We start from the raw sequence: 19795 nt of genomic DNA on the forward strand, positions 1-19795 counted from the left end.
GTCAATCATTTGTGTCCAACTCTGCAACCCCATGGTCTGTAGCCCACCAGGCTCCTCTGTCCATGGGATTCTCCAGGCAAGAATACTGGTGTGGGTTGCCATGCCCTTCTCCAGGGGATCTTCCCAACCCAGAGATTGAACTCAGGTCTCCTGCATTGCAGGAAGATTCTTTATCATCTGAGCCACAAGGGAACCCATATCCAGACAGCAAGCATAAATCATGAAGAGAAATGGCCGCAATAGAAAGAAAGCCCTCCAGTCCATTAGTGGAGAGAGAAAGGATTTTTTTCCAGAGCCAAAAACTCTAGGGAATCTGGAGCAGCACAGTTCATAGAGCCCAAATTTTATCCTGTTTCACATGAGGAAACTGTGGCCCAGAGATGGGGAAAGCCTGTCCCAAGATTGCCCTCTCAGTCAGCTATTGCCGTATAACAAATTACCCCAAATTCAGTGATCAGATCAGATCAGATCAGTCGCTCAGTCGTGTCCTACTCTTTGCGGCCCCATGAATCACAGCACGCCAGGCCTCCCTGTCCATCACCAACTCCCGGAGATCACTGAGACTCACGTCCATCAAGTCAGTGATGTAATCCAGCCATCTCATCCTCTGTCGTCCCCTTCTCCTCCTGCCCCCAATCCCTCCCAGCATCAGGGTCTTTTCCAATGAATCAACTCTTTGCATGAGGGCCAAAGTACTGGAGTTTCAGCTTTAGCGTCATTCCTTCCAAAGAAATCCCAGGGCTGATCTCCTTCAGAATGGACTGGTTGGATCTCCTTGCAGTCCAAGGGACTCTCAGGAGTCTTCTCCAACACCACAGTGCAAAAGCATCAATTCTTCAGCGCTCAGCCTTCTTCACAGTCCAACTCTCACATCCATACATGACCACAGGAAAAACCATAGCCTTGACTAGACGAACCTTTGTTGGCAAAGTAATGTCTCTGCTTTTGAATATGCTATCTAGGTTGGTCATAACTTTCCTTCCAAGGAATAAGCATCTTTTAATTTCATGGCTGCAATCACCATCTGCAGTGATTTTGGAGCCCAGAAAAATAAAGTCTGACACTGTTTCCACTGTTTCCCCATCTATTTGCCATGAAGTGGTGGGACCAGATGCCATGATCTTCATTTTCTGAATGTTGAGCTTTAAGCCAACTTTTTCACTCTCCACTTTCACTTTCATCAAGAGGTTTTTGAGTTCCTCTTCACTTTCTGCCATAAGGGTGGTGTCATCTGCATGTCTGAGGTTATTGATATTTCTCCCGGCAATCTTGATTCCAACTTGTGTTTCTTCCAGTCCAGCGTTTCTCATGATGTACTCTGCATATAAGTTAAATAAACAGGATGACAATATACAGCCTTGACGAACTCCTTTTCCTATTTGGAACCAGTCTGTTGTTCCATGTCCAGTTCTAACTGTTGCTTCCTGACCTGCATACAAATTTCTCAAGAGGCAGATCAGGTGGTCTGGTATTCTCATCTCTTGAAGAATTTTCCACAATTTATTGTGATCCCCACAGTCAAAGGCTTTGGCAGAAAATTTGTGTCCTGTCTCATGAGTCTGCAGGTCAGCAAGGGGGGTTCTCCTGGTCTGAGCTGACTCTCTGCTGTGTCTGTGGACAACTATGGGCCAGGTAGGTGGCCCCATGGGTCCATGGCTGGCCTCACGTATTTGGGGTGGGCTGGCTGTCAGTCTAAGCAGCCGTAGCCTGGGATGGCTCACCTCTACTCCATGGGTCTCTCATCATCCAACAGCTGGCTTGGTCTCCTTCCTGTAGCAACTGGCCAGCATTCCACAGCCATTAGCAGAGGCATTCACTGCCTCTTGAGTGAGCCTAGACCAGGAATTGGCACGACATCATTGGTATCCTATGGCGAATCACAAAGGAAGGGCCAGACCAGATTCGAGGGATGGAGAAGTGGACTCCATTTCTTGGTGGCAGATGTTTGGGAGCCTCTATACAAAGGGTCTGGACACAGAGGGAGCTCCAGAGCTTTGAAATAATTTCTGCACTCAAGCTAAACCCAACAAAGAGTAGGGGTGAGAACTCAGGTCTCCTGGTCCCAGTCCGAAGCTCCAAATGATATCCCTGTGCACAACTGTCCCTAGGAGATGACTATCATTGTCCCCATTTTACAGATGAAGAAACTGAGGCCCAGAGAAGTAAAGTAACTTGCCTATGATCCCACAGCTATGAATTCTACCCAGGGCTCAGTGCCTGGCATAAAGAATCAGAAAATGTTTCTGTCTCCACCTGATGCTTCTTGACATGCGGAAGGCACTCTCAAAAGATCCTGAGACTTTTTCAGGAAGAGGAAAAGCCCTTCTTTTGCCTGTCATAGAGGATGGTGACTGCAGCCATGAAATTTAAAAATACACTTGCTCCTCGGAAGAAAAGCTATGACAAACCTAGATAGCATATTAAAAAGCAGAGACATCACTTTGCTGTCAAAGATCCGTATAGTCAAAGCTATGGTTTTTCCAATAGTCATGTATGGATGTGAGAACTGGACCACAAAAAAGGCTGAGCACTGAAGAATTGATGCTTTTGAACTATGGTGCTGGAGAAGACTCTTGAGAGTTCCTTGAACTGCAAGGAGATCAAACCCGTCGGTTCTAAAGGGAATCAGCCCTGAATATTCATTGGAAAGACTGGTGCTGAAGCTGAAGCTCCAATATTTTGGCCACCTGATGCGAAGAGCCGACTCATTGGAAAAGATCCTGATGCTGAGAAAAACTGAAGAAGGCAGGAGGAGAAGGGGACGACAGAGAATGAGTTGGTTGAATGGCATCACCAACTCAATGGACATGAGTTTGAGCAAGCTCCAGGAGATAGTGAAGGACAGGGAAGCCTGTTGTGCTGCAGACTGCGGGATCGACAAGAGTGGGACACAACTTAGCAACTGAACGACAACAGCAAAGGAAGTTTTGAGTTCAGGTCCTAACTCTGCGCCTCATTGGCTGTGTGACCTCGGATGAATCACTTTACTTCTGTGAGCTTCAATTCCCTGCCTTTAAAAGGAGGATGATAATAATAGAGTCCCCACCTCTTAGAGTTCCTGGGAAGATGGAACTCTTGGCAAGGGCCTGACACCATGCACACACTCAGTAGTTTACTTGGCAGCTGTGATGATGATGATGATGATGAGCTCCTTCCATGATGTGTGTACAAATTGAGCTCTATTATACAACTATACACACACACACACAAATGTTGCCCCCAACTTCGGGCACTGAGGGATGAAGAAGCTTCATCCTAAGGCACTCCCCAGACGTCCTACTGATTGATCACTCCCCTTCCCCCCGTTTTTGGTGTGAGTGGTAACCGGAAACACAGTCCTAGGACAGGTCCTCCCCAGCACATGCCCTTTTCCACTCCTCGGCTGTGTCAGCTCTTCGCAGCCTTGGCATCTGCAGCCGTGGGAGGGACCACCCCCCTCCACCCCCCATCTCAGGCCTGGCCCCTGCCTTGCTGGTGCACACCCAGGAGCCCACAGCGCTCAGACGTAGTTAGATCTGACGTCCCGCGAGCCACATCGCTTGTCTGATGTGCAGTGACCCTGGCACTCACTCTCCAGCCAGTGTTCGGTGAGGACCCACCACGTGCCTGGCATTGCGTTAGCTTATCAGAGGCTTGGAGAAAACACAGTTACTGCACGCCAAACTCTTTGGAGTGCATCACCTCTGTCAACTTAGTTAATTCTCTAAACAACCCGTGAGTTCACACAGTGGGGTCTGGCAGCCAGGCGGGGGCAGAGGCTCCAAGCATGGCCCTGTGACGGCTGGGGGGCCCCTGTGCAGCTACATCACACCTCCAGGGGAAGCCCGGGGGAGCCCTCGAGGTTCCCAACGGTTGGTTTTTTCCTGGAGGACCGTTCCTGCCCTCCCGGAGCCTGCCCTGGGTTGCACGGGATGTGTTTTGGCAGCTGAGATGAGCCACACCAGGCTGTACGAGGGGATGGCTTCAAGAGGGTGCGTCATGATGGGGACTCAGAGTGACAGCAAACAGATCCGGCAGCTGTCGGCTCCCGCTGTGACAGCCCGGAGCACCTTCCTCCAGCGATGCGGGGCCCGGGGCTGCGTTTCTCTGCACAGGAGTGTGTGTGTGCGCTTGTGTGCACTCACATACCATGCACGCACAACCACACAGATACATGCACACCCCACACACATCTTACACCCCACATATCACATACGTACATAACACACACGTCACACACCACATACAGATCACAACATGCGCACCACACAGATCACATACCCCACACACACTACACACACAGCACACACACACTACACACACAGCACACACACACTATACACATACCCCATACACACTACACACACAGCACACACACACTACACACATACCCCATACACACTACACACACAACACACCACACACACACACTACACACCACACACACTACACACATACCCCATACACACTACACACACAACACACACAGATAACACACCACACACTACACACACAACATACCACACATACTACACACACAACACACACATACCCCATACACACTACACACACATACCCCATACACACTACACACACAACACACACAGATAACACACCACACACACTACACACACAACATACCACACATACTACACACACAACACACACATACCCCATACACACTACACACACAACACACCACACACACAACACACACACACTACACACCACACACACTACACACATACCCCATACACACTACACATACAACACACACACATAACACACCACACACACTACACACACAACACACCACACACACTATACACATACCCCGTACACACTACACACACAACACACACACACTATACACAAACCCCATACACACTACACACACACCACACACAGATAACACACCACACACACTACACAGACACCATACACACTACACACACAACACAACACACACACACTATACACATACCCTATACACACTACACACACAACACACACAAATAACACACCACACACACTACACAGACACTATACACACAACACACCACACACACTACACATATACCCCATACACACTACACACACAACACACACACACAACACACCACACACACTATACACATACCCCATACACACTACACACACACCACACACAGATAACACACCACACACACTACACAGACACCATACACACTACACACACAACACAACACACGCACTACACACATACCCCATACACACTACACACACAAGACACACAGACAACACACCACACGCACTACACACACACCACAAGTCCCAACCCACCCTTAATTAAACTCTAATTTATGCTTTAATTATACTCTCTCAAGTTCAGCTCTTTTACCCTGACTCAGAGGTCCTAAAATGAAGAAGGCCTCCGTCCCACCCACTAACTGTGTAAATGTGGAGAAACTCCTGTCCAGAAAGAGGGAGCGATGTGGGCGTCTGCACACAGGAAAGTCCGGGAAGGGCCGCGAGGCCGCCTCTGGCCACCCTTGGGTGCGGGAAACCCAAGCTTCACCAGCCTGTGTCCGAATCCCTGAGTTCTCAACCCCATCCCTTACCTGCTCATGATGGAGAGGGCAGGGAAGATGGGGGTCCGACCTCTTGGGAAGAAGGAAAGCGTGAAGCAGAAGGAAACTGTGGCCACACTTTCTTGCTTTTCTTTTCTTTTTTTTTTTACAATTGGTGCGTTCTGAGATTTTCATCTAGAAAAACTGAGGCCCAGGCTGGGCAAGTGCCTTGTCCATAGTCACAAAGCAAAGAAGCAACAGGGGGAGGGGGGCTCTCAATGATATCTCCTGACACCACAACCCTCTCCCCTTAGCAGGCTGTATAATTCATTACGAATATATTTTTTTCACAGACAAAAAAAAATATGCTCTGTTAATTGAATTCCTGGCATTGACTATGATGTTGACAGCTTTCAGCAATATTATCCCCATTTTACAGGTGAGGACACTGAGGATCAATGAGGTTAAGTCACTTTCTCAAGGTCGCCTAGCTAGAAACCAGCACACTGAGGATTTGAACCCAGAGTTCATTCTCTTCACACTACCTCTCAAGATGGAGCAAAAAGCGCCATGGCGGCTACGGACTGATTTCTCTCTGCTTTCCCAGCAAGGCAGCTGAGAAGTGCTGGGCTTGCCACTGGTCTGCAGCGCTGGGGGCGATGTGCCTTATTGTTGATCCTGCTGAAGCCTTGCCCGCCGTGTTGTGAATCAGCTCAGCCCAGGGATGAGGCAGGTCAGCCCGTGGGGTGGCCCCAGAGGAAAGGCACATCCAGTGAGGGGGGAGTATGTTTCTTCTCCTTCTGATTGGAGATCCGAGGGGGGAATTGGTCAAGACAAGGAGAAAAGTGGAGGAAAAGGAGGGAAGAGAGGCAGAACAGAGGTGGGGTCTCACCCACATCGAAACCTCCAGGGCAGCAGCCGTCAGTCCCGGCTGCCAGCACAACCTCCTGGGGAACTTCAGTGACACTGATGCCCGGGACCTGCACCCCGAGATGCCGAGGGTCCCGTTGACCTGGGATGCAGCCTGGACATCATCGGGAGTTTTTAAATCTCCCCAGAGATTCTCTTGTGTAGCCGGGACTGAGTGAAGGCTGGGTCTGAGCCCTACACAGACATGCACTTGGTGAGCATCTGGAAGAGAAAGGAAGGAAAGAAAGCAGAGACATAGGGAAGGACAGAGAAGGAAATGAGAAAACTGTTCATTTTTTATGTTTTAATGGGTCTTTTTAGGGAGCCAGAGAGATTGGTTTTCTCTGCCCTCCCCGGAGGTGACATGGTTTCTTGTCCCACCTTCTATTCTATCAAATTAAATTGAAACCAAATTAGCCCTGGGCCAGAGGGTCCCTCAGCAATTCCACGGTGCCAGGGAGCGCCTGTCATTGGCCGCGTGGCTTCGTGAAGGAGCCAAGGCCTTGGGATCTGGGCCTTCGTGGGCTCAGTTTACTTCTCTGTGAAATGGGACTTCATTTTCTCAGGTCTCCTCACCATGTGGCTGAGGGGATATGAAGAGAGAACGGATACAAAAGAATTCTAAACAAGTCTTTTTCTTAAGGCCTTCAGAAAAAACGTGTTTTATAGAAGTTTTATTGCACTTACAACTGCATTTATGGGTTCTGCTCCTCTTTCCCTTATTTAAAGTCAATGGTGTATTTAATCACCCATCTCTGTGGTCCGGTGGAGGTCCTGCCTTGATTGCAAGGTGGTGTTTTCTTGAGAAAGTCATTGAATCCCTCTGAGCCTCAGTTTGCTCACCTGGAAAAAGCAGAAATAAATTCACCATCATTCATCATTTATTTCACCTTTATGAAGCCCTGAGCTTGGGCATGTCCCTTCGGGGAGCTCGCAGCCTGGTATGAGAGCTGACATAGGCAGGTAGAGTCCCACGGTTCAGTGCTAGAATCACACCTTATAACTACACGGCTCTCCCGTATGACCAGCTGTGAGCTTCAGCGTGTTTCTTCACCTCTGGGTGCCTCAGTTTGCTTATCTGTGGAATGAGTAAGAATGATGCTTCTTGGAGACTTCATCTGAGGATAAAATGAAAGGGCGCGTGTGAAGTGCTAAGAACAGCTCCTGGCTCTGAGGAAGCCTTCTGAAAGCCTTGGCTAGCTTCATATGGCCGTAGATGCAGGAGGGTGTAGGAAGCGCAGAGGGACCTATAAAATGACGTCAGGCAGAGAGGAGAGGAGAGCCATTCCAGATTAGAGGACCAGCCTGGCTAAGGCAGGTCTTGAGGCTGCAAAGGATCTGGTGTCCAAAGATGTTTGAGACAGCAGAGATGGGCTGCCCGCCCCTCCCCTGCCCTGTGGACCCCATGGAAGTCCTGAAAGGCTGAAAAACGGAGTGGAATTCTGTGGGCTAATTTTTGCTATTTCCACAGCCCAATTCTATTACCAGCTGCTTTTTATTTCCCTCCTTAAATTGGCTTGCCTTTTTCACTTGACTTCCTCTAAGCAAGATAATGTCCATGAAATGAGAAGTTTGATGTGCAAACCATATATTTATATATTTTTCTAATTCACATTTAAATAAATACATAACCATTAGACATTTCCAAAGATGTTTGTCTACCACAAATCGTCTTGTGAATACTACTCAGGAGAGGCTTTTAAAGGCGAGATTGCTAAGCAAAGGTCAGATGTTTGTTAGGAAAGGAGTAAGAGAAGCAAGGTGGCTTGCTCGTCATTTCTTTCTGCGCCTTCTGTGGAATATTAACTACAGCTCAGCGGTTACAAAGCTCCCCTACCACCTTCTCCCCACTTGCAGGGTCCTGGTTTGTTGGAGTAAGGATGGGGAGATGGGGTTGCCCTGCAGGGGAAAGAGATGCCTGTGTCTTGCTTAAGTGCACACTGCCCTCTGCTGGTCAAGAGGAAGTACACTTGCTAATATATGTCAGATTCAAATTTACATTCTATCTTCACCTCTTTGGCTTTCTAGACCCTTGTGGAAGCTATGATGAGGGTCCCTCGGGCTGGTTTTATCCTTTGTGAAGAGATAAAATACCCACATGATTCAAACCCCAAAGGTACAGAAGGGTCTACTGTGAAAGTTTCCCACCCTTCCCCAGCAAACAGCCCCCTCCATCGAGGCAAACGCTATATCCGTTTCTTAAGCATCTTTTCCAGACTCTTAAAATATTTGCAAAATTGTAACAAATCTCATTCTACTGAAATAAAACCACCCAGACCCAGTAGTCAGTTTAACACTGACTTTATCACATACTCTGTTATATGCCATCAGCAACAAGATGAAACAAATTTGTGACCAAGAAGTGTAAAATGTTTGGGAGACAAAATATTTTTTACATGGGGAGTCTGTAGAAAGAAGAAATATTCAAATGAACTCTAGTCATGACAGCATGTGAACCAAAGGCATATTGGGATGCAGGGAACAGTGAAACAAGGTTTCCTCATTCTGCAAGTTTTATTTGTAATTTTTAATTTGCATTTTCTGAGATAAGACTGAACCTGAGCATATTTTTTCTTTCTTGTTTTTATTGAAGTGTTGTTGATTTACAGTGTTGTATGTGTTTCGGGCATACAGCAAGTTGATTCAGTTATAAGTGTTTTTTTCAGATTATTTTCCCTTATAGATTATTGCAAAATATTGAATATAGTTCCCCATGCTATACAATAGGTCCTTGTCTGGGTACACTTTGGGGGCACATCTGTGTGGGAATTTCATGGGATGTTGTATGAAACAGTGGTTCCTATCTTGGGCTTTTGCTCTGACAGACATAGGTTTGATCCAAGGTGTGGATCATATGTGACCACATATGTGACCTTGGGCAGATGGCTTCTCCTGGCTGACCTTCAGTTTCCTTCTCTGTGAGGAAATGGTAATATGTCTTAGTTTGTGGGGTTGCTGTTTGAATGGGTAATACTGAGCCGGTAGCGTCACTTAAATGCTAAGTGAGGTCTTGTCCCCAGACACTTTTCATGGTTGAATAAGATTCCATTGGGTGAATAGACCTCGTCTGCTCCTCTACTGAACTGTTGAGGGAAGGCGTCCAGGTTTGTGTTTGGGAAGGATTTACCTGACTGCTGCTGGGAGAGGGGTGGGAGCCAGGGTAGGACGGAGTCAGTAAGCCTTCAGATCACCCCACAATCCAGCTGAAAGATGGAGAAAAGCCAATGGCAGAGACTAAGGAGAAAGAGATGGCTTGTTGTGTCGAAGGAGACGCAGAGGCCGCGATCTTCCGGCAAGAGCTCAAGACCCCTGCGCCCAAGGAAAGCCTTTCCCTCTGACAGCTAAGGGGGGCTGGCACAGGCGGGGGCTGGCCGTGGGGAGCTCTGTCTTCCTGTGGAATCCTCCCTGCGGGGGACCTGCTACACCCAATTCCAGTCAGATCAAACCCGCCTGCCTGCCAGCACCTCTCCATCTCCCGTTGGCACTGGAGTCAAACTGACATCCTGATTTCTCGGCGCCTCCTCAGATTGTATCTAGCTGACATCTCTCTTCTATCCCCTGCTGAAAGCCCTGCTCTGCCCTGTGGCCAATCTGCCCGCTGTTAAGTCTCTGCGTTTTCCTCTCGATTGCTGGGGGGTGGCCCAGCGGCAGGGACCCTGGATGAACTCAGTGTATCAAACACAGCTGAATAGGCAAGCAAAAACACAGGCTCATCTTTGGATCAGGAGGGAAAATCAATTACCAGCATTTGTGTATATCATTGGAACCAGCCTCTCAAAAAGATGGATCCAGAAGGACAGGGAAGCCTGGTGTGCTGCAGTCCACAGGGTCGCAAAGAGTCAGACACAACTGAGCGACTGAACAAGAAGGATACAGGAGAAAGTACCTTTATTCTTTCTCCCACTATCCTTCATGCACCTTCTCCATTGTTTTGCTTCTCTGGCTGAAAGCTTTGTTTTCATGGGTCTTCTGGTCACAACAAGTGTAGTTGAGTCTAATAATCATATAGCTCTAAAGATTATTTGTTGTAAAAGCTCACCCCTCCCTCTACAGGTCTTCTTGGGCTGGGAATTCTGCAAAGGGAAAGGGGCTCTGGGCTATTTCTTTCTCACAGGACAGCCAAATGTCACCACCCTGTTACACTATGGAAGGTATAGAGTGCTAATCTTTTTTCCTTGCTCTTACAGAGCGTATTTGATATTGGCAGAGAAGGCAATGGCACCCCACTCCAGTACTCTTGCCTGGAAAATCCCATGGATGGAGGAGCCTGGTGGGCTGCAGTCCATGGGGTCGCTAAGAGTCAGACATGACTGAGCGACTTCCCTTTCACTTTTCACTTTCATGCATTGGAGAAGGAAATGGCAACCCACTCCAGTGTTCTTGCCTGGAGAATCCCAGGGACAGGGGAGCCTGGTAGGCTGCCGTCTATGGGGTCACACAGAGTCGGACACGACTGAAATGACTGAACAGCAGCAGCCTGGATGGTCTGGACCTTGCCCTCTGCTGGATTCTATTGCCCTTTCAGGGTGGGACCATTTTTAAGGAGATGCACAGGGGCTGCCTCCATCAGGGTTCACATCCAGACCTGGGAAACATCTCTGTTCTTGCCAGTGATGGGCGGCTCACTCCCAGTACCTCCCCTTTCTTCCTTTGTTCTGCCTCCAGGAAGGCAGCAGCTCCAGGCTGATTTTTATCATTACTGTTTTCTTGGTAAGCATCAAAGTGGGGATTGTGATGGTGGTGGTGTTGATGATGGCAGCGGTGTTGATGATGGTGATGATGGTGGTTATGATAATGATGGTGGTGGTGGTGGTGATGGTACTGATGGTGATGGTGGTGGTGGTGGTGATGATGGTCATGATGGTGGTGGTGTTGATGTTGGTCATAATGGTGGTGATGATAATGATGGTGGTAGTGATGGTGTTGGTGTTGGTGATGATGATCGGGATGGTGGTGATGGTGGTGGTGGTAGTGATGATAATGGTGGTGGTGGTGTTGATGATGATGATGATGGTGGTGGTGGTGATGATTATAATGGTCGTGATGATAATGATGATGATTTTTGTGGTGGTGGTGATGGTAGTGGTGGTGTTGATGTTTGTGGTGATGTTGATGATGGTGTTGATGATGGTTGTGGTCATGATGGTGTTGATGGTGATGATAATGGTTGTGGTGGTGTTGGTGATGATGATGGTGGTGGTGATGATGGGGATGGTGATGATGCCCATAATAACATTACAACATGACATAACATTCTGCCCAGGTGCTATCAGTGAACCTAGAATCTGATCCCAGATCTCCTGCATCCCTTACATCACTCTGAAATCCCATGACATAGACTGGAAATGGTAAGCCCAATTCATAGGCAAGGAACTTCAGAAAAACCACACGCCCTCCATCAAAGTGTCGAAACAGGAATCAAACCAGACCTTTCTGATTCCCAAGGCTGTGTGCTCTTCTCAGAGCACTGTTCCTTCCTATTTTAGAAAGAACAGACAGTTGCTCTTGGGTTTTCAAATGAAAGGTGTTTGCACCCTAGAAGATGCTTCTGCTGCACTGAGATCATTGAAATGAATGATAGAATAAAGTGAAGTCATGCATGTCTGCAAACCACTGTTGCAGCGAATTGGCTGTGAAGTCGGCTTATGGAACAAACGTCTCCACTCTGCTGCGTTTCATACTGGCCTGCTCCAGCGCTTTCATGAGCCATTGATGTTTCACGGTACTTAGAGTTAAGAGGCTCTTCCATAGTCCAAAAGCTGACATTAACCCTACTATTTCTGTTGCCAAATAGACTCTCCGGCAGGCTCTTTCATAGCATAGCATCTACTGGGCACCTACTGTATGCAGAAGAAGGTAGTGACTCCAGAATGTAAATGTAATAGGGGTTTAGAGGTTGTCATTTAGTTGGAAACTGGCAGGGGATAGGCAGAGTCTGGGAACTTAGTCTTAAAGCCCTGTGTGCAAAGCAAGCGCAGACCTTTTTTTCAGGAGAGGATATTCTGAGGAGTGGTGCAGGGGAAGCTGATGGAGGGTGTGGGGGCAGTTGGAATCTCCCAAAGCCACTCGTTGGAGCAACTAGACATGAGGGATGGAGGACGCCGCGCACCCCTGCCTGCTGGAAGCAGACCTTCAGCGGCGGGCTTTGTGTTTGTGTCGCTTTGTTCTTACTCCTCGAAGCACCACCAGGGGCAGTTTTCTTATCTCCTCCCCACTCCCAGAGTGGCAGCAAACACTGCCCTTGGGCGTTGGATGAAGCTTGGTGGGGGGAGGCGTCATCATCCCGCATCAGTTCCCAGAACTTCACTGAAGGCCGTTTCCTGGAACGCCTCTCCTCTGGCAGTGAGTTGGTCCGTCAGGATGCTCCTGTTTAATGTCCTTTCATGTCTTCCATCCCCTGCAAGGTGACACCCAGAGGACCTAAACTTGGCTCTCTAAATCCTTCGTGGCCTAGTCTCCATTCCCACGTCTGTTCCCAAAGCTGGGCACAGGGGCCGCCAGGTGTGCCCCTTTGGGAGCCGTGACCCTTCTCCCTTCCTCCCTCTGCCGTGGGCACTGCCCTCTCTGCCTCTGCTGCACACCTGCCTTGTGGTCCCCTTCTCTTCCTTTCGGGTCCTGAGCAAGTGCCACCTCCTCCAGGGAGGCTTCCATGCTGCGCCCCATCTACGTTAGACTCCCTTCTCTGCACTTACGATGATAACTCCTGCCGCAATCCCTGGCTTTCTAGTCTGAACAGACCACTGCGCTGCGGCTCCTCCTGTTTTCTGAGCGCCACACAGCGCCTGCCACATGCTGCGTGCATGCTAAGTTGCTCCAGTTGTGTCTGACTCTGTGTGACCCCCACGGACTGTAGCCCACAGTCTCCTCTGTCCATAGGATTCTCCAGCAAGAATACTGGAGTGGTCCGTCATGCCGTCCTCCAGGGATCAAAACCATGTCTCTTAGATCTCCTGCACTGGCAGGCAGGTTCTTTACCTACACTAGTGCCTCCTGGGAAGCCCTAACACCTAGTAAATGCTTGGAAATATTAGGGAGGGGACACAAGGAAAGGAGGGGACACAATCAGGGCTGCCTTGATTGATGCAGCCAAAGCTGAATTATCTGGCGTCCCTACAATCAGAGATCAGTTTTGTCCAGCACGCCTGCCATAGCCCTGGTTTCTGGGCCTTACTGAAGTGCTTCCTGGATTGTTAACTGTCCTTCATCAGTGGACTGTCCTGTGTTTGGGTCTTTAAAAGTGTGTCATCCCATGCCAGTATGAATAGTGATGGCAGGTTGGAGCATCTTCCATGAATCTTTTGTCTTTCTCCACCCCACCCGCGGTCCCATCCTCAAAACATAATAGATAACCTGGCTGATGTTGAGGCATTTGCCACATAATAAGTGGAAAGATCATTTCACTTTATATGAGGAGGCAAGTTATAGTTAGCAAGCAGTCAGCTTGTTCTGCGTCAGAGAAAGATGGAAGACCCATGTCACGCTGCCAGCAGGTGGCTCAGGGCCAGCACTCATTTCCCCCAGGGAAGGGTTGTTAATGACAGGGGTATCGAAGGCACACCTGCTGGCTCTGCAGCACTTGGCCCTGCGGTGACCTCTCGGCAGGAATGGGCATTTCATGAATGAGTCTTCAAAAGCCCAGTCCATGCACAGATCCATTCCTGCGCGCAGGAAAGACCAGCATGGGCCATTTACAGGTTCAGCCTGTGGCTCCCTCACCCCCCACTTCCTTAGCTTGGGCCCTGACCACATAGTATATCTCAAGAGAATGAGTGCTGCCTGAAAAAAAATAATAGTCTTATTGAATGCCTGTAACTTGGCTTCTCAAGACCCCCTCCTCTTCTCTCTGTCCCCCAAGCCTGAACCTCAGCAACAGTGACATCCTGACCATCTACGACGGTGACGAAGTCATGCCCCACATCTTGGGACAGTACCTGGGAAACAGCGGCCCCCAGAAGCTGTACTCGTCCACGCCGGACCTAACCATCCAGTTCCACTCAGACCCCGCCGGCCTCATCTTTGGGAAGGGCCAGGGATTCATCATGAACTACATTGGTAAGTGTTTTAGCCAGTTACTGTCTGTCTTTGTGTTAGATGCAAGCCAAGACCATTCCCTCTAGATGTGTCTTTTGGGGAGTGTGGTGCTATCTGAGTTTTTTGAATATATTGGCACAGGAAATATACATTGTTTTTTCATTTTTTTAAGAGGTGGGCTCTCTAATCGGAAGGACCAGGGTTCGAGTCCTAGCACTGTCATCAATGGCTGTGTGACCTTGGGCAAGTCACTTAACCTCTCTGAGCCTCTTCTTGTCATCTGTAAAATGGAAATAGTGATGCGTCTTCCACGGGGTTGACGCCAGGACTTAGTAGATCATGACTTAACACGTTATTTACCTGGAGATTTTTGCAGGAACTTAACTCCTCCTGTGGCCATAGTGCATCTCCATCAGTAGTCTTACCTGAACAAGATTCCATGTCTTTGGTTCTTCCCACTGGCTTGGAGATTTGCCCATATTCAGCCGATGCAAAGTGTTCTCTTTGTACCTTCTCTGGCCTCCAGAATGCAAGCCACTTCCCTGACCACTGGCTGTCTTAAGGAGCTTCATGCGTCTGAAAATAAGTCCCCTGCATTTGTTTGGTTTTGTTTGCTTGTTGGTGTTGTTGTTGAGGCAGGGAATATGACTTCATTTGGGAAGCTGGCAGACAGAGAAGATGGCAGAATAATGCCTCAAAATAGCCCTCTTGGTCCCCTGCTTTTTATTTCCAGCTGGTGGACACTCCCATCCCTTCCCTGCTCTGCATGCATCTCTCAGAAAAGCAGTCACAAGTGTCTGTCTTCTTTGTTACGTGTCTCGGGGGCCTTTTCACCCTTGATTGCAGTGCTGAGTTCTTCAGAGTGTTATGGCTGCCACTTTCCACGCCTTCTTTACCGGCCAATGCCCTGGGCAGAGGCTTTCCAGGCCAGGTGCCCTCCGGAGTCAGCTGCCTTTGGAGGGAGAGTTTCTGGTGACTCAGCTTCAATCCATCTCCTTAGACCTTTCTTCCCCACCTCCCTCCCTCCTGGAAGATGAGGTCATAGGTTTTGCTCATTTGTCTCCTCTGGTACCCGGGTCAGTCTTCCAAAATTGCATTCAGCTTGATGATGGAAATCTGACTCTCCCCAAGGCTGCCCAAGGTTGACCAGAAAGCCCGGCCAGTGTTCAGTTTGGCACTATCTTGAAGAGGAGGTGTTCTTGTTAATTGATGCCAGAAGACTCAGATTCGTGTGACAATTTGAAATTGGCCGGCACTATTATGTGTATTATTTTATTTCATCTTCAAATCCATTGTCTCTGTTTCCAGAGCGTTTGGTTCACAAACTTTCATGCCAGGCCCTGTGCAAGGCATCAGGATACAGGAACAAATAGAATTCTCTCCCTGCCCTTGAGCCAGTTAGTAAAAATGGGAGAGAGAGTCCCATTAGCAGACAATAGCAGTACCGTATCCTGATGAGCACAGGATTCCAGCAAGTGCTTCCCCGGGGTGCACAGCCTGGCTCGTATAGGTAACACAAAAAGAGAGAACAGTTCCGGTTTTTCTTATTTCTATTAAAGAAATACATAGCTAATTTCTGTATTTAATTTTTTTAACAGTTTTTTTTTTTTTTTTTTGGCTGTGCTGGGTCTTTGTTGCTGCAAATGGGCTTTTCTCTAGGTGTGGCTACTAGAGAGGCTACTCTCTAACTGCGGGGTGCAGGCTTCTTGTTGGGGCCTCTTCTCTCACTGCAGAGCATGGCCTCTAACTGTACCACTTCAGGAGTTGTGGCGCACAGGCCCAGTTGCTCCACGACATGTGGTATCTTCCCAGACCAGGGATCAAACTGGGGTCCCCTGCATTACAAGGTGGATTCTCAACCACTGGACCACCGAGGAAACCTTGTATTTAATTTTGATGTCAATCAGTTGTTCATCACTACCTGGCCTGACAGGGAGGCCTGGCGTGCTGCGATTCATGGGGTCGCAAAGAGTCGGACACGACTGAGCGACTGAACTGAACTGAACCTGGCCTGAAGACCATGTTGATTTCAGAGGAAGCCAGGTCTGAAGTCAGTGGAAAAGGGTGCCATGATTGATTAGTGATGTCTGTCATGGGCACGGGAGAGGTGTTTGCTACACTGGGTCTAGATTTAACCAGATGTAGATGCAACTCCCGTCCAGTAGAGGGGTCAAACGGGAGGGTTGGGGGTTTCTCTTGTCATCTAGAGAATTCTGAAGCTCCTAGACTGATCTCAAGGCCTGACCCCAGCTTTGCAAGGTGGCCAAGGCTTATCTGCCCTGGATGCTGTCAGAACTGTCCATGGAACTCTGAACCTACATGGTTCTGACTTCCCATAATTCTTCTCTGCACAGACAGAAGCAAAGACACAGTCTCCTCATTGCTTCTTATGTTTTGTATTGTCTGTGGCCAAGCATATGGGAGGGAAGGGACTTAAAAAGCAGAGATGAGTAAGCAGTGTTTTGCAAAGAGTTATTGGTCACTTGTGTGTTTATTCCTCTAATCCCAGGATAATAAATAAGCTCCATATTGTGGGTTAGCTCCAATCAAATGACTGTGGCTCCCTGGAGTGTTGTGTGGAAAAGGATTGGGAGGTTTCAGCTTGACTCAAAGAAAGAAGTTGCTGTGATTGATTAGTGATGTCTGCTATGAGCATAAGACTGGGAAGTGGTGGCATGTACTCAATACATATTTTGCCAAAAATTGGACCATCGTGCTGATCTTGACCATGAAAATGGAACCATGACTTCAGATCCCTAAATCCTGGCACCTGCCACATGGTAGGCACTCACGTCTTAGTCAAAACAAATCACTGACTCCATACGTCTCATATCAGTGTTATTCTGGCATCCTGCACATTGATTAGTTCCCACCTTGCCTCTAGGGATAGTCAGGGTCATGATTCTTGTCTCCACTCTATGATTGAGGACAGTGAGGCTCAGAGATATTTACTGACGTGACAGGCACCACACAGCTTCTAAAAAACGAACGATAACAACAAAAAATTAGAAGGGAAGTTATCTGACTCTAGGCAAGTTTGGCAAAGTTAACAGAGTTTCATAGGAACAGATCATGCTAGAACCTTCACCTGGCGTGTTTGGTGAACACGTAGATTCCTGAAGCAGGGTCTCCAGTGGGGTCTCTTGAATCTGAAACTGAAGAAGAGAAGGTTGTGTGACTGGGCCAAGGCCACCCAGTGAGTGGACGGTGGGGCCACACTTTGAGCCAAGGCTCTGCTGCACGGTGGCAGCGCTGAGCAATGGCAAACGTGATGAGTGCCCCGGAGGAGACTGGAGGTCCTGTGGAAATGTGTAGTCGTGTCGGCTCACTGAAAAGGCACACACATATATGGAATCTAGAAGGAAGGTACTGATGAAACTATTCACATGGCAGGAACAGACATGCAGATGTAGAGAACAGACATGTGGACACGTTGAGGCAGGAGAGGGAGGGACGGGTGGAGCAAGTAGCACTGAGTGAAATAGACAGCTAGTGGGAAGCTGCCGTCTAGCACAGGGAGCTCCACTCGTGCTCAGTGACAGCCTAGAGGGGCGGGAGGGAGGCTCTTGAGGGAAGGGATATATATGTGTGCATATAGCCGATTCACGCTGTTGTACAGCAGAAACTAACATGACATTGTCAAGCAATTGTACTCTAATTAAAGTATAAATATTTAAAAAAAAAAAAAAGATGCAAAAAAATAAGTCAGGCAAGCAAATCGTTCTGTCTCAAAACTCTTGGCACAAGGCAGACCGCAGATTCCGTCTTTGCCCCCATTTCTCCTCTTTCATCCAGAGTCTGAGCTTTTGCAGCTGTGTCCCAAATCCAGGGCTTGGCTGATTTTTCAAAGGCCTAAAAATAGAGGCTTCTGCTCCCCACCAGGCAATTCTAGAAGCCATTTCCCGCTCCCCTCCTTCTCGCAGACACCCAGGAGATCTCCTTCCCTCAAATAAAATCATGATGAAATCCCGGGGAAAAACCATTGCTTGTTTCTCAGAATGACTTTCCCGCAGACAGAGGAGGTGCTTTGCTTCCCCCAGAAGCACAGAAGAGCCGCAAATTAATTATATGGTGTAATTAGCTCTTGTCTCAAAATCTGTGCAGTGGGCACTCTGAAGTGAGAGTCGTAGTGGTGGGCTTTGGATTGCTACCTTAGTAACAAAGGTTGGCAGGAGGAAAACAGAGTTATTCTGGAGGAAGACTGTGTGATGATAAGCTGTGTGTAGCATTTTCTGGAGTGTGGTTAATGTTCACTGATGGCAGGCAATGGGATCTGAAGAATGCAACCAATAGTTATTCTATCTTAATAGTTACATGTTTGTCTCAATCTGCAGTACAAAAAATGTATGTGGCTAATCCATCAAGCCCATAGATCTATGGACATTTCTTAGGATGAGGTTGAGGCCATGTGCATGTATGCATGCTTAGTCATGTCCGACTGTTGTGATCCTGTGAACTGTAGCCCACCAGGCTTCTCTGTCCATGGGATTTCCCAGGCAAGAATTTTGGAGTGGGTTGCCATTTCCTTCTCCAGGGCATCTTCCCAACCCCAGGATGGAACCTGTCTCTCCTGCGTTGGCAGACGGATTCCTTACCACTGAGCCTCCTGGGAAGCCCAAGGCTGAGGACAGGAGCAACCTACTGCTATGTGACAGATGACTCCCCATGCCCAAATTAGCCATAAATGTTTACTGCCTCACAGTTGCTGTGAGTCAAGAGTTGAGGAGCTCACACTGAGTGGTCTTGAGTTGGGATCTCTCATGAGGTTGTGGTCAGGATGTCAGCTGAAGCTGCTGTCATCCGAAGGCTTGACTGGGGCTGGAGGTCGCACATCCACAGTGGGAAAAAGTCATCGTAAAAGCCCCCTCTAGAAGAGTTCCTGCAGGTTAAGAGTTCCTGCAGGTTAAGAGCTCCTGCCAGGTTTCAGAAGTTGTATTGCATATTTCCAGAGGCCTCATCTTCTATTTGCTCTTCCCTCTGACATTCATAAAACAAACCCCCAACAGAGAGGCCACCTTCGCATCTAAGGATGACATTTTTGTTTTAAAGAGGTGTCGAGGAACGACTCCTGCTCTGATTTGCCCGAGATCCAGAACGGCTGGAAAACCACTTCCCACACGGAGCTCGTGAGGGGGGCCCGAATCACCTACCAGTGTGACCCCGGCTACGACATCGTGGGGAGCGACACCCTCACCTGCCAGTGGGACCTCAGCTGGAGCAGTGACCCCCCATTCTGCGAGAAAAGTAAGAGCCGTCTTGGCTTTTTTTCCCTTTAGGTCATCAGACGGTAAATCCCTCCATTACAAATACCATTAGGTGCAGTGTGC

At 48.5% G+C, this 19795-nt stretch overlaps 1 protein-coding gene across 3 annotated transcripts in view; it reads left to right on the forward strand.

Annotated features, from left to right (window-relative positions):
* SEZ6L (seizure related 6 homolog like) overlaps positions 1–19795 on the forward strand; it is a 192261-nt gene that overhangs the window by 148674 nt on the left and 23792 nt on the right. For all 3 annotated transcript variants that reach the window (XM_061385195.1, XM_061385196.1, XM_061385197.1), the window contains exons 10-11: positions 14293–14489; positions 19518–19712. In XM_061385195.1, coding sequence (XP_061241179.1) covers positions 14293–14489; positions 19518–19712 — 392 coding nt within the window. The remainder of the gene's footprint in view (positions 1–14292; positions 14490–19517; positions 19713–19795) is intronic.

Source organism: Bos javanicus, chromosome 17 (assembly GCF_032452875.1).
Source record: "Bos javanicus breed banteng chromosome 17, ARS-OSU_banteng_1.0, whole genome shotgun sequence".
Classification (NCBI taxonomy): Eukaryota; Metazoa; Chordata; class Mammalia; order Artiodactyla; family Bovidae; genus Bos; species Bos javanicus.